The sequence below is a fragment of the Ascaphus truei genome, chromosome 2 (genome assembly GCF_040206685.1).
Source record: "Ascaphus truei isolate aAscTru1 chromosome 2, aAscTru1.hap1, whole genome shotgun sequence".
In the NCBI taxonomy this organism is placed as follows: Eukaryota; Metazoa; Chordata; class Amphibia; order Anura; family Ascaphidae; genus Ascaphus; species Ascaphus truei.
In genome coordinates, this window is record NC_134484.1 from 445,022,680 (window position 1) to 445,038,853 (window position 16,174).

Sequence of the window (16,174 nt, forward strand, 5' to 3'; positions counted from 1 at the left end):
CTTAATTTTTTTTTTCTTCTCTCTCTCTCTCTCTCTCTCTCTCTCTCTCTATTGCAGTGCTTAACGGAAGAGAGGCAGAGGATGAGGAAGTCACTGACAGGTCTGATGACTAGAGATGAGAGCAGAGCTAGATTAGGCATGTACTGTACAGTTACACACATCTGCCAAGACTCTACATTTTCCACAGGCCCTATGCAAGTACCTAGTCTGCCTATTGATTGTCAGCTCTGCCTCTTCTGTATCTGTTAGATATGTTATATTTCAGTTTTTTTCCTTGCTTGTTGATAATTGGCTCCAATATTGCTTTTTAAAGTACTATCACTAACAGCAGGAAAGGCAGCAGGAGAAGCTGAAGGACAATGAGGTACATGATTTGACACTTGATTGTTTTCCTTGGTAACAAGGCTCTTTCTGCAGATGTTTACAGTACATTTGTGTCTGTTAAAAGGAAAGATGGAAGTGTGGTTTTCACTGAGTATCAAGAATGGTTTCCAAAAATACTGCTCAGATTTCAATATGGAGGAATCCCTTCAGGTCCTCATTAAACCCAAAAATTAGGTTATGAACAAGCCAATGTTGTATCTAGAACTAGAATTTTTTTTTCTATTGTTTACCAGCTTCTTCAGCTGTTTTCCAGAAGTTCAATGAGTGGTGTGAACAGACTGGCAATTGCCTTGCTAATTCAAATGGTTTTAGTAGTTTGCACAAAAGTGCAATGATTTTCCAGTGTGCTTGAGTAAGACAATTCCATTCTCTACCTATCTCATGGGATGCTGTGTAGCTGGTGATGGATTCTTGCTGTTCCTGAAGTTGCTGAAGCACATACAGTACAATCTCTTGCTTCAGTTGAGGGTATAGTAGATTATACTTTTGTTGCAACTGTTGCAGTTTCTTGCATGCTGTTGCCAAATATCAGTTATTTTACATGAGACAGATATAACCTCCGGTACAGACCTATCATGTTTAAGACTATTATGTACAATCAAGGTTATAGTATGGGCAAAATAAGGAATATGTACACATGCTTCACGTCATAGGGCACATACAATGTTTGCTTCATTATATGAAATACTGAAGCCTGGGGAGAGTCCAAGAGGGCTCAGCATTTTTTCTATCACATTCTTCAGTTAATACTGGTAGACATTAATCTAATCAGTGGTAATATTAATGATGGAGATGCTGTTGGTGCTGTTGGTGCTGTTGGTGGAAGTGCATATGATAAAGAACTGAGACCCAATGGGCAGTCACTGTCATGTAGTCATGTTTGGCCAGTACCATTTGTCCACATATTTGCAGTTAAATGGATTGCACATGGCAAAATTACATTTTTCATGGCTTTGATAACTTTACCCTGCATCTCCATGTACAGATGAAATGGCCTTTCTAGTGAAATGATGTCAAGATGGAATTTGGTATCACTAGCAGATGTTGGATGCACTCCCAGTGCTAGCATACAGTAGCACCATGGCTCTAGTGATCTGCTGTGCAACAATGTGTCTGGAATCGTATACTACTGCTCTTTCAAATGACTGTTTGACAGTTAATTGTTTGTGACCAATACAGTAGTTTAGTTGGGAAGAGCACTGAGAGTTTGTCATCTGTGAGACTTAGCTTCAATCACAGCAGCATCCAAGGATTCTAAAGAAGACATAGGGGGATGCTTTTGGTTGTTGATGACATTTTGAGTTAAGGACTCTAATGAACATAAAAAATATCAACCAATGCATATTTCACTAGTTGATGGACGTTCCTTGATGACATGGGTTGGTCTGAGAGACAATGGGGAATATTCTAGTAGCTTTGAGAAATACATACCGATGCAGTGGCCGTTATCCGACCATTTCTCGTTTTTTTTTCCCGAGACCTCCCCAAGATCCTTGCTAGATTTGCCACAACAGATTAATGGCCCATCGGATTAACACAGCAGGGGTTCCTGCTGTGTTAATCCAACCCAGGGTCTACATGTCTGTAAGAGACGCGCAGTATTAGATTGCGGGGGGGGTTATTTAATTTTAATACTATAGTATTGTAGCTGGGGTCTCCGGAGCTGAACCGCATTGATTTCATGTACGGGGACCCCCTACTTCCCGAGTTACAGGCCCTGGGATGGAGTGCTTGTATCCCTATGCTGTGTTAATCCTACCGGGATCTACTTGTCTATAAGAGACACGCATTAGAGAGAGGCTGAATCAGTCACTCTACCTGCGCGCCTCTAACAGGCGATCGCAGGGTTTTATTTAATGTTAACATTACAGTTATGTAGCAGGGGGTCCCCGGAGCTGAACCGCATTGATTTCAGGTCCGGGGACCCCCTACTTCATGAGATACAGGCCCCATTATGGGGTTCCAGTATCCCCATGTTAAAATCCTGTGGGTCACGTGACCGTGGGATCTAAACAGAGCAGAGGGATACCGGCACCCCATAACAGGGCCTATATCTCGGGAAGAATCGGGTCAACGAGGCTGAGATCAACTTTGTTTAGCTCAGACTCCCCCTGCTCCTGCACACTACAGTATTGTAGTATCAAACACCCCCCACCCAAAGAAAAAATCATTACCTTAGTGGATAGCTGCTAAGGTAATAAAGCTGCTTACATTTTATTTTTATTCATAGTGTGCGTGAGCAGGGGATCTCCTGAGCTAAACAAAGTTTATTTCAGCCTCGGGTACCCCCTGCTTCCCGAGATACAGGCCCGATATTGAGGGCTGGTATCTATCTGCTTTGTTTAGATCCCACGTGGATTTTAACATGGCGGGGAAACCGGCACCCCATATCAGGGCCTGTAACTCGGGAACAGAGGGAACACAGAAGAATTCTACTGCCAGTGCTCAAGGGCCAAAGCGTTGAATGTCTTATTCTTAGAACATAAGGGCACACGTCTGCAGCATATAACTATCACTCTAAATAAGCATATTAAGCGGACCCAGTGGAGCAGGCTGGGGGGAGGGGTAAGGTGAGGTGACGCTACGAGTCGCCGACCATCCAGAGAACAGCCAGGCTGACGCTAAGTCACCCACCGTCCCCTCTGCCAATGAAAATACCTGCTGTCACGCTGCTTGATCCGGTGTAGCCAAAAAGATAAAGGTAAAGCACCGTTGAGTGAATGCCTGGAATCCACGTGCAACCAGCAAAGGTACCGGAACAGCCAAACGAAGAAGCGGTGCACTGAGGTAAGTAGAGAACCACACGCAGTTCTAACAAAAAACGACTAATTTATTGAAAAAAAGAGTCTTTGACAAAGTCCCTTGCAGGATGAAACGCGTAAGAGGTTCCTAGCTTCATGATGTTTGTTCCCTTTTTTTCAATAAATTAGTAGTTTTTTGTTAGAGCTGCGTGTGGTTCTCTACTTACCTCAGTGCACCGCTTCCTCGTTTGGCTGTTCCTGTAACTCGGGAAGTAGGGGGTCTGAAATTAACTTTGTTCAGCTCAGGAGACCCCCTGCTCATGCACACTATGAATAAAAATAAAATATAAGCAGCTTCATTACCTTAGTGGCTAGCCGCAAAGGCAATGAAGGGGTTAAGGCACAATAGCAGGTTTATTGGGGGCAGAAGGGGTGCGTGAAGGGGGTACTTGGCTCTTTACAATAAACATTACAATATGTACTACCCACCAAAAAACACAACCCACCCACCTGCTGTGCCCCCACATAACAACATTTAATTTTTTTTCTGCAAAGGATTGATAACAGAGGCCAGTGGGGGTCCGCAGTTGGTCCCCGCGGGTGTACAGGGGCCACCATGTGGTCCCTGCGTGTGTCTGGGGGCCCTATGGGGATCCTCAGGTGGTCCCCATGGGTGTCTGGGGATCCTCGAGTGGTCCCTGTGGGTGTCTGGGGATCCTCGGGTGGTTCCTGCGGGTGTTCGGGGGCCCCCAGGTAGTCCCTGCGGATGTCTAGGCTTCCTCAGGTGGTTCCTGCGGGTTTCCGGGGGCCTCCAGGTGGTCCACACTGGTGTCCAGGGGTCCTCGGGGGGTCCCCGTGGGTGTCTAGCGGTCCTCGGGTAGTACGCGCGGGTGTCCGGGGGCCTCCAAATGGTCCATGCGAATGTCCGGGGCCCCACGGGTGTCCTCGGGTTGTCCCTGTGGGTGTCTGGGGGGCCTCAGGTGGTTCCCACGGATGTCCAGGAGCCTTCAGGTGGTCCCCGCATGTGTCTGGGGGGCCCACGGTGATCCCCGTGGGTGTCTGGGGGCATCCAGGTTGTCTCCCCGGGTGTCTGGGGGCCCCACAGGGGTCCTCGGGTAGTCTCCACGAATGTCTGCGTGTCCTCAGGTGGTTCTCGTGGGTGTCTGGGGGCCTCCAGATCGTCCCCGAGGGTGTCCGGGGGTTATCAATCTTGTGCATTAAAAAAAATGCAATAGATTCGGATAAATACAACCCCCCCCCCAAAAAACATTCCGTACAGTAATGTGCAAAATTACTATTATCCAGATATGGATAATAGTGCATTTGCCCATTTAAAATAAACATAAATCAGCAGCATAAGCTAAATTAAACTGGCACTTACCCCTGCCAGGATGAAGGCTGTCCTCATCACTGTCTTTATCCTCTGTGGGCAGCGGCAGCGGCAGCAACAGCAACAGCAACAGCAACAGCAACAGCACAATAAAAAATACAATCTAATGGCCCCTAACCCTAGTCAATCAGAAAGGCTCAGTTTTCTTTCCCTTTAAGATGATGTCACAAAACCCAGAATGCCTGCATCACATGGTTTACTAGAACCAATAGGATTTGGGGTCATCCTATTGGTTCTAGTAAACCATGCAATGCCAGCCATTTTTTATAAGAGGATGTGACATCATCCAGGGATGATGTCACATCCTTTAAAAAACTGGAAGTTGTCACATGGTTTACTAGAACCTATAGCATGTCCCTAAATCCTATTGGCTCTAGTAAACCATGTGATGCCAGGCATTCTGGGTTTTGTGACGTCATTTTAAAGGGAGAGGAAACTGAGCCTTTCTGATTGGCTGGCTTCACTCCCTTTTGATGACGTCAAATCCAACAACAACAAAAAGTCACATGGATATCCCAGCCAATCAGATGGTGTGGGAACCATTTCTCACTCAAATGTGACGTCACGGGATGTAGAAAAGCCTGTGCAGACTAATTTGAAGGCACGGAGCTCAACAAGCAACATCTCCTCTCCATTGGATTGACAGATGAAGATAAAGAAGACCCGAAAACGTATTAAAAGTACAGATGAAGATAAAGAAGGCCCCAGAATGGATTGCAAATAACGGATGAAGAAAAGAAAAAAGACAAGAAAGAAGACAAGAATTAAAGATTTTACCTGTGGGCCGCGGCTGTTGAGGATCATTGCGTCGTGGACCAGGAGTTGCTGCTGATGCTGCTGATGCTGCTGATGCTGCTGATGCTGCTGGAGTCAGATTTGGTGCGTGAAGACATCAAAAAGTAAGAAAAAGAGGGTTTGTATTTTATTTAATGTTGTATTTTTTTTAGGTTGGCATTTGATTGGCATACTGTAACTTTTTGTATTCCAATGGTGTGGTACTGTGGCAGTCTATTGGTTTATAGTTTTTTTTTAATGGCAATGTATAGTATAGTAATGTCTTTTATTTGATGCATGTATTTTTTTGCAGGTTGCCAATTGATTGACAGCTGATTGTACCATCAGTTTTTCACCAGGCTGCCTTTTTACTATTAGGGCTCACCCTCATAGTAGGGTTTATTGTCTCAATTCCCATTAGCGTTATTTTACATTACCTTTTCTTTCTTTAATTGATTGACAGCGTGACAGGCCATGTGGTACTGTGCCAATCATTTGGTTTATTGGCTTTTTTGTCTTATGGATGGCAATGCAATGTGGTTTTTATTTGATGCATGTAATGTACTGTATTATTTTTTTTGCAGGCTGCATATTGCCTGGCATAGTGGCAGCTCATGCCCACAGAGCATAGGTGTGCCACCATGCCAAACAATTGTTTTTTTGGGGCATTTTTAAGATTAAAATTGAATGTGTTTTTAATTTGAGTCTTGTTTTGGTAATTGGCAGGTTGTATATTGCCTGCCATGGCAATATACCCAAAGGGCATGGGTGTGCAACTGTGCCAATCAATTGTGTTTTTGGCATTTTTAAGATTAAAATTAAATGTGTTTTTAATTTGAGGCTTCTTTTGGTTATTGGCAGGTTCTATATTGCCTGGCAGGGTGGCAGCTCATGCCCACAGGGCATGGGTGTGCCACCATGCCAATCAATTGTTTTTTTGGCATTTGTAATGGATTTTTATTTTCTATGTAATACTGTGTTTTTTTATTTTGGGCCTGCTTTTTTTTTTTTTAGCTTTCCCATTTATTGCTATACTTTAACACTGTGTCACTCAATGGGTAGTGGGGGTGGTGTTCCCGGGAAGGGTCGGTGGGCAGCGAGGGAGGTTGGGTAAACCCCTTAATTACTATAGTGGTAACTAACCGCTATGGTGATTAAGGGGGTAGGGGCCATTAGATTGTATTTTTTTTATTGTGCTTTTGATGTTGATGCTCACGGAGGAAAAGAGCGGTGATGAAGATGAGGACAGCCTTCATCCTGGCAGGGGTAAGTGCCAGTTTAATTTAATTTATGCTGCTGACATGTTTTATTTTAAAAGGGCAAATGCACTATTATCGATATCTGGATAACAGTAATTTTGCCCATTACTGTACGGTATGTGGGGGGGAGGGGTGTATTTATTTGAATGTATTGCATTGTGTTTTTTTTATGCACAGGATTGATACCGTAGGCCAGCGGACACCCCTGGACACCAGCGTGGACAGCCCAAGGACCCCCGGACACCCGCAAGGACCAACCGAGGACCCATGGATACCCACGGGGACCATCTGAGGTCCCCCGTGGAGCTCGCAGACACCCGCAGGGATCCCCTGGACACCCACGGGAACCACCCGAGGATCCCCAGACACATGCGGGGCCAACCTGAGGACCCCCGTGGGGTCCCTGGACACCCGTGGGGACCACCTGGAGGCCCCCAGACACCCATGGGTACAACCAGAGGACCCCCGGATAACCCGCAGGGACCACCCGAGGACCCCCGCTGGCCTCTGGTTTCAATCCTGTGCAGAATTTTTTAAATAAAATGTATGTGGGGGCACAGGGTGTGGTTGGGTTGTGTATTGGTGGGTAGTACATATTGTAATGTTTATTGGGTGCAGAGGGGGTGTGTGAAGGGCCAAGTATCCCCTTTACTCACCCCCACTGCCTCAATAAATCTGGTATTGTGCCTTAACCCCTTCAGTGCTGCTAAGGTAATGAAGTTGCATACATTTTATTTTTATTTATAGTGTGCTTGTGTGTTCTTATGAGGTAAACAAAGTTGATTTCAGTCTCGGGGACCCCCTACTTCCCGAATTTCAGGCCCCGTTATGGGTTGCCGGTATCCTCGCCATGTTAAAATCCACATGGGATCTAAACAAAGCAGAGGGATTTGGGAACCCCATACTGGGGCCTGTATCTCGGGAAGTAGGGGGTGCCCGAGGGCAAGGGGACCCCTGCTTCCCGAGATACAGGCTCTGTTATGGGGTGCCGGTAACTGCTATGCATATAAATGTCCTGCGTCACGTGACCATGGGAATAAAGTGCATAGGAGATACGGCACTCAATAACGGGGCCTGTATCACAGGCATCAGGGGGTCCCCGGACCTGAAATCAACGTGGTTCTGCTCCGGAGACCCTCTGCACATCTACACTAATATTAAATTTTATATTAAAAAACATACATTTCGGGCGAGATTTGCAGGGGGGGGGGGGGCGGCTTATCTCTGCGCATCTCTCTCTGCAGCTGAAAGAAACCGCCGGGTGAGCCCTTTTGAGAGAGGCGATCATCACGTCGCCGGCTACTCTCCCGTTTTGGGAATTTTGCTATTACAGGTAATCGATGCTTTCTGAAAAACGTGATAGTAACGCTTAAAAAAATGGCTATTTAAATGGCCCAGTGATTTTTTTTATGAACGCTTATAGCATGGCCCCCTTAATGTTCAAAGTTTATACAACTGCACTTAACTTGAAAGAAAAATGTACGGAGAAAGTATAAAAGTATATAAAATTATTTTAGTCTTATTTTTTCGGCCCTGCCAGTGGGTATACTTCTTCCCTGTTCACAGTGACTAAGCAGTGATTTACAGTCAGGAACTTCTGCCATATAAAACCATTATGAAATATGTAAAATCTTGAGGGTAATGAAGGACTGTCAAGGCTTGTAAAAATTACACCTTAAATATGTCTGCCATCTCGCAACTGATTCCAACTTATAATGTTATTCATATTATGGTAGAACCTTAAGCTTTAACAGAATACACTCGTGGGAAGCTGGCAGTAATATTAGAATGACGGCCATAATAAAATAGGAGAGAGATAGCAGCATAGCATGTCTTTGGATTCAGAAGGAAAGTTGTTATACTGTAGTGGAAATGACTGTATACTGTACATCTGTATATGATTATTGTGAGGGTTTTTTTTTTTGCTTTCAATACTGTCTCACAACAACAATTCTCTTAATGGTCAGAACTGCCATAGTCTCTTGATGGTCAGAACTAGACTATACTCACTTCTTAATAGATTCAATCAATTAATTAATTAATTTCACATATTAACATCAATAACTTTGCTACAAAAGTTCTGTTGGCTTCAATTCCTCACGAAGACGTTACTAGTACCACATGATATAAAGACCCATTCTTCAAGGGTCAGTCAAGACATTAATTATCAAATCAACTTCTTTATTTTTTTTTTGACCTGATACAAAACATTACCGTCAAAGTGGTTTGTACACATCATTTTCACTAACACCTTTACAGTATATCTAGTCTTGTAATGTCTGTTACTTGTACCTCTTTTCTTAAAATAACTAACAGATCAACTATTACATTTAATAAAATTAGTTATCCTAGTTTCCAGCACATAAAATATGTTGTGGCATCTGATATGCCCCAGTGATGCGTTCAACTTAAGCTTCTTTATTTGCTTTCATATTACATCTCGACTATAATATATGAGTGTTTTGGCTAAAGACTTTATTTCACAATGTGCTTATTAATATTAATTGTGCTGGTTTATGCAGAATTGCTGTGGTGAAAATATCGCAAATGTATATAGAAGATACGGGGAAATATAATGTTATAAGTGCATCATAAAAGCACACAATCGGAAAAGGATTCCTTGTCCCGGAGAGCTTACAATCTAAGTGACTGATTATTCCTCATGTTTATTTATTCTGCTAAATAGAAGTTAACATAATTTGATTTATTAAAAATGTAAATGACATAAAAACATAATCTATACCCTTTCTTGATGGGATAAAGTATAATACATTCTGTCACTCATCCAGCTATAAGAGGAATGTCAAACCTCCTTTGAGAGTTAAACGCTGACTGTGTGCCCTAGGGCTGCCGTCCCAGTGACTGTGAGGCGTGTGCTGTGCGTATAAGCACCGCCCCTCAATGGGGCTGGGCCCAATACGCACCTTCCCGCTTAAGGTGCAGCCGCGCGGTACTGCCAGGTTTTTTAAACTCCGTGAAATTGAGTTTAGAACTCGCGACAGAGGCATGGCCACGCCCCCGCCGGCGGTTCACCCAATGAGGGCGAACCAGCTGTGTGAGGTTATGGCCATGCCTCGCAAAACCCCCACCACGCCCCTTCCTGTCCCAATCTCCCTCTCTCCCTGGAAGACTGCAGATCGCGGTTAGCGCTGTGCACGCACCGCCCCCCCCCCCCCCCTACCTCAACCCCTGCCCCGGCACGTGTGCCACAGTGCTGACTGGGACCGCAGCCTAATAATGTATGCACTTTCTTTTTTTAAATGTGAAGCACCCACCATTACAAAATCTGTTTATAAATCGGTTTATATCCTTTGAGTTTATTCACATTTAGTGTTACATAGCAAAAAATAGTTATTCAAGATAGATACTTTGTTTCAATGGTTAAGACGAGTACACAAACATTCATTCTTCTCTAGGTATAGCAATTGTTCAGAAAGTCATACAGTAGGTGAACTTGTGCTAATATGATGGTTTACATGTCTCACTCCATAGTCCTTCCTAAACGGCCTCCATGTCACTCCACCAGTATGTGTTCATCCTTTCAGTATCCATTTTCTGCCTCAGTTCTTCTTTCTGTTTCTTCCTAAATGTACGTTTTGGTCAATGTGGCCAGGGTATCTCTGCCTACCGTACATGGTTTTAATAAGGAGAGTTTTGCAGAAAAGGAAGAAATGAGAGGCAGGAGGGCAGCACGGTCTGCAGACAGCATCTATGGTAATCCAGCTGGCACACACATTTTTAAATATGACAATGCTTCATTTCTATGAGAAAGAGTTTCATGAAATGCACACCATAAATCACAGTAAACCCTCATGGGAATAATAAAATACATGTTCCAGAAAATCCATTTGTTTTGCGCATTTAAATTGAAATTACTCCGTCAGATATGTCAAACTCCAAGGATCCAAGACAGTTTGGGGATTCTGTACCAAAAAATGACTTCTTAATGGAAACGTACCGATTTTTTTATTTTAACAGTGAGACTACATTGAAGTCTATTAAACTGAGAAATGCTACAAATCAAATACACTTATACATCAGCGGGACTTATAGAAAATGTGTGAGGATTAATATCTGCTTAATTATAGAAAAACTTGTTTTGAAGAGGCATTTCCTAAATACTATAGGGCTTTCCTGATTTGGAGCAGGGTTTTGAACTTTGTTTCCCAGATTTTCTAGCATTTCCCTCCCCCACCCCCCGTCCCCCAAATCCGTTTTCACCGTTTAAAATCCGCAAACGGATTTTGGTGGTTTTAATCCACGTGGATTGATCAAAAACTGCCATTGGATACAATCCGTGGATGAATTTGTAGAATGATATCCACGGATTCAGCAACACGTTGGCGGACGCCTAAAAATCAGATCGCTGAGTTTGCGGATTGGATCCCGCAAATCCGTCAACGGATTACCGAATCTGCGGAGTGTACTGGCAATATTAATTAAAAAAATCAACGAAACGCAAATCGCATTATTTGAGATTGATCCTGTGAAATATGCGGACCAGTGGAACCGCCCGATCCGCTGCGTATCCAAAATCCGACCCCAAAAATATCGCCCATGTTTAGAAACTCTGTGGCTGTCTCTCCAAGGCTGTGAAATGCAGCACTAGCACTTCTACTTGTAACAGATGTGGGCAGTCATGGTCGCGTCTCCAGCAGATAAGCAGAATACATACTTTTTTTCCTGGGGCTCCGTTGAAAATTAAGTCTGGCTACAGTCAGGGCCGCTGACAATGGGGGACGGCCCCAAGTGGGTTTAGGTTTCTGAAGACATCAATTCTTTGCAGGAGCCCCCGAGGTGCAGGAAGCAGGCAAAGGGGAAATCTCTTCCTCTACAGAGCCTCTGTAGGTGGGTAGGGCTTACGGTAGGTCAGTGGTTGGGGCCACAAGGACAGCAGGGCGGGAATGAAGCTGCAGCATGAGAGACAGGCTGAGACAGGAGAGAGGAAAGAGGTAGGGCCTTGGTGAGGGGGGGAGGCTGAAGCTGCAGCATGAGAGACAGGCTGAGACAGGTGAGAGGAAAGAGGTAGGGCCTTGGTGAGGGGGTGAGGCTGAAGTTGCAGCATGAGAGACAGGCTGAGACAGGAGAGAGGAAAGAGGTAGGGCCTTGGTGAGGGGGGGAGGCTGAAGCTGCAGCATGAGAGACAGGCTGAGACAGGCGAGAGGAAAGAGGTAGGGCCTTGGTGAGGGGGGTGGCTGAAGCTGCAGCATGAGAGACAGGCTGAGAAAGGTGAGAGGGAAGGGTTAAATCATGGGGATAAAACTAGACATGGACGTGAAGAATCAATAAAGAAAGGAAAAGAGAAAAACACAAAGAGAAGATAAAGTACAAGAGAGAAAGATGTAAGAGGGAAAACAAAAGACATGAGGGAGGAGAATAGAGAGAACGACATAAGGGAGGAGAAGAGAGAGAAAGACATGAGGCGGAAAGAGTGAGAAAAGGGGAAAGTAAAAAGAGAAAAAGATGCTGGGAGAAGAAGATTCAGGGAGAATGACAATGAAAGGGGAAAAGAAGAAAAGAAGGAGGGGGTAAGGAAAAGAGTGGGCGGGGGGGTAAATATGGGTGATTCATTAAAGAGAATGGAATGTGTGTGAAAAGGCACGGGGGGGAAATAAGATAAATACATGAGGGGAGAACAGAGAGAATGAGAAGAACAGTGTAAGAAGAGAGGCATGTGGGGGAGTGAAGGATATGTTGGAGGGTGAGGGGGCAAAAGAGAAAGACATGGAGATTTGGGAGAGCAATACTTGCTGGGGGTCAGGGGGAGAAAAAAAGAGTAGGGGAGAGAAAGACATGGTGGGTGTGGGGGAGAGAGACATGCTGGGGGTTTGGGGGAGAGAAAGACATGGGGATGGTGGAGAGAAAGATATGCTTGGGGATAGGGTTGAGGGAGACAAATATAGGCTCGGTGGGGGGGAGAGAGATAACGACAGGCTAGGGGGAGGGGAGAGAAAAAGACAGACTGGGGAAGGAGATAAATACAGTCTGAGGGAGGAAAGAGAGCCTGGAGGAGAGGGTGGGAGAGTGAGACGGGGTGGGGGAGGGTAGAGCGTCAGGCTGGGTGGTGGGGAAGAGAGATAAAGACAGGATAGGGGAGGGTAAAGGAAAAGACATGCTGGGGAAGGAGATAAATACAGGCGGGGGGAGAGAGAGAAAGACAAACTTGAGGGGATGGGAGAAAGACAGATGGGGGAGAGGAGAGAGAAAGACAGGCTAGAAGAGTGGAGAGAAACACAGGCTGGGGAAGAGGATATAGAGAGATGCTGGGGGTGAGAGACACATGGGGGGTGGTGGAGATAAAAATACATGCTGGGGGATAGGGGTGAGGGAGAGAAAGACAGACTGGGGGAAGGGGAGAGTAAATATAGGCTGGGGGTGAAGAGAGAGCCTGGAGGAGGAGGGGAAGAGAATGAGAGAGAGGCTGGGGGGAAGGGAGAGAGTCAGAATGGGTGGTGGGGGAGAGAGATAAAGACAGGCTGAGGGGAGAGAAAAAGACTGTGGGAGGAGAGAGAGTTTGCCTGGAGAAGGGAGGAGAGAGACAGGCTGGGAGAGAGAAAGAGAAAGATAAGTTTGAGGGGAGGGGAGAAAGTCAGACAGGGGGAGGGGAGAGATAAAAACAGGCTGGGGAGAGGAGAGACATGCTGGAGGGGAGGAGAAATAAAGACATACTGGGGTGGGGACGTGAGAACGAAAGTTGCTGGACATGAGGAGAGTAGAGAGAGAGACATGCTATGGGGAGAAGAGGAGAGAAAGAGAAACTTGAAGGTTAAACAGAATTACATGAAGAGGAAAATTAGAGTCAAGGGGAGAAGATAGAGGTATTGGAGGAAAGAAATAGATAAGGGTGAAATGAAATTGAGAAACACATTAGGGGAAGGAAAGTAGAAAAACACATTGGAAGAAGGAAAATAATGAAAGATATGTTGAAGGGGAGAGAGGAGAGGGGGACATGCTGGGGGGGAGAGACGAGAGACAGCCATGAGGGGGAAACAAGAGCAATACATGAGGAGTGGACAACAGAGACAAACAGTAGAAGAGGAAAATGACATAAAGGGTGTGAGAAAGGCAATATGGGAAAAAAGAGAGACAAAGACATGAGAGGTAGGGGGAAACAAAGAGACATGATGGGGCAAAGTAGACCGAATGTGATTATGTAGTAACATTTATAGAGGCTCCATTCTTCCATTTTGGCCCGGGCCCCAAAAATTCCGTTGGCGGCCCTGGCTACATATGCAACAGCTCTGAGATACTGTATTGTTTTTGTCAAACAACCAGTTGAAAGGATACTCTATGAACTACATGCTCTGTGCTACTTATATTCTGTAAACTATGTCACAAAACATGTACTGCTAACTGTTATATTTTGAACCTTCGGTTGATCTTTTTGCCTTATCCCCCTGTCACAATATACCATAATTTTGTAAATGAATGTGGAAATCTAGTCAACAAATGAATGTTAGAATAAAGGAGAAAAGAGAGAGGAATAGAGGAATATGAAAAAGAAAAAGCGTTTTGGGGCATTAGAGTATTTCACGAGTCCAGAATTCACCAGCTTTACAAAATTGTCCAAACGTTTTGCACAGCTCTACTTAGCATGGCAAGACCTAAAGATAGACTTTTACAGCAATATTCCAGTTTAAATCCTAGAGCAGAACTCTAAAAGTTTCCATATCATAGAATTTAAATAAAATCTTGATGAAGGACCAGGCTGGTCCAAACTGTTGTCACCGCTATTTGCTGTACATAATTAAATCATCCTTCTGTGATGCTTGGTAAAGTATTTTGTGTGGATGATATGTGTACCTTTGCTTAAAACCCACAATTATGTGGGTGTTGGCTATTGACTTCTATTGGAGTACATCTTTGTTGGCTATAGTATCTCAGACATGTTGCTCAAAAATGAGTTTAATGGTTTTACATAGTACTACAATGGTTCCTATACACTTGTGTAAACCAATTATGTTTTTTTTTTCTATCAAAAATGAAATCAACACTGTGGACGTTTACATTTTGAAATTGATATAGAATATGGGGTGCTGAATAATTATTTTGTCCCTATTTGATGTGTCCAGAGATGTAACTTCTGCTTTCAACCAAAAGGGTTGTAAATTCATGGGATGTATGAAGGTGTAGTTCTCCATCGAAAATGAATTAATATAAAAAGTGCGCTCTTCACTAATTTACATATTAAAGACAGATAGACAGACAAACTCACATGTAATATATGAGGGACAAAAAAATGGGATGCAATATGTTCCAAAAGTATAAAATATAATGTAAAACATCTAATGGTCTCACTATCAATTTATACATTCTTTTGGGCACGGTATGGTGTCCAGGGTATTTCATTCCAGTTCTCACATTCTAGTCATGGTCCTGCATGGGTTCCGGAGTCATTCGAGCTGCAGATTTGGATCATATAGCTCATCATCGCGCTATCGCGTGCCAGCGCACACAGTAAGTCTTCACTCTCGCGCGGAACTTGCACTCCCGTGACATCAGTAGGATATGGAATCACCCTCCAGTAAAATCTGTAACTCTCCACTTCTAGGCGTTTCGCCAAATTATCTTGGCTTCATCAGGGAAATCTAGTTTGTTGGAGGTACGTGAATAGGCTTAAGGAATTAAAAATAGTTTGTGGAAGGGTTTCCTAAACCGAGGCCTAGGACTTTAGACATGTTAGACAACATGGACAAACTAGTGAATCTACAAAATATCGTTCTGATATGCCAATTTTATTTTACAAATTGTCCGTTTTCTTCCACAGTTACCTGCTATTGTACTTGACTCCAGAAACCAAAGCAAACGTTAATCTATCTAGACACATGTATTAGTATAATATGCATAGTGTATAATATATATTTTTTAAAGTCTCTTTATACAGAAAGTGTGTGAAAATAATGTTGTTGTTGTTTGTTTTACCAAGTTCTGTTTAATACTGTAAATGCAAGCAATTTAGTGGAGGACCCGTTCACTTATATTAAATTAACAGTATTTTTAAAAATACATATTTTGAACTTATAAATGTGTAACCCTCCCTGCCGGCTCCATTGGGAGTTTACATTGGATGCTCAATATATTTGGCATCTCATGGTATGACCTTACCAGGGTGCTGGGTCAGTGCATTTGGGTGGTGGTGCAGAAAAGGTGGGCACCAGGAACTTTGTAGTTATGGACAAGGTGGTCTTGATTTACATCTCATAGTAGTACAATTTCTTCCCCAGATGCATTACTGCATTTCTGGAGAGGCCCATTACTTGGCCCATTACCGTTGGTGTTCTCACTGACGCGTCCGGCAGTGGAACCGGAAGGGAGGATCTACACCGGATGTCCTGCGGTTGGCTGAGTCCCTCTCTCAATGAGCTCCGGCAGGGAACAACGCGTTTCGCAATAAGCTTCGTCAGGTTCCTCGAGGACACCAACGGAGGAAGAGATCTTGCTGGATCAAACCACGCGGCTGATGCTGGGCAACAAGAGTTGCCATTTAGTGTGAGTGTGTTCATTGTTTATTTATTTTGTGTTTATTCTCATCGTTTATTCTTGTTTATGCTCGTTTTCATGTTTTAACTGTTACCAATAAAGACCTGTTTTAATTGCTAATTTTGACTTTGCACATACTTTGGTCT

General features: G+C 44.1%; 1 protein-coding gene across 1 annotated transcript in view; it reads right to left on the minus strand.

Moving 5' to 3' along the window:
* Nucleotides 1–254: 254 nt before the first annotated feature.
* The window catches only part of LOC142488282 (uncharacterized), a 67,774-nt gene continuing 51,854 nt past the window's right edge, over nt 255–16,174 (minus strand). The window contains exons 3-4 of the mRNA XM_075588654.1: nt 615–899; nt 255–349 (exon numbers count right to left, since the gene is read on the minus strand). Coding sequence (XP_075444769.1) covers nt 255–349; nt 615–899 — 380 coding nt within the window. The remainder of the gene's footprint in view (nt 350–614; nt 900–16,174) is intronic.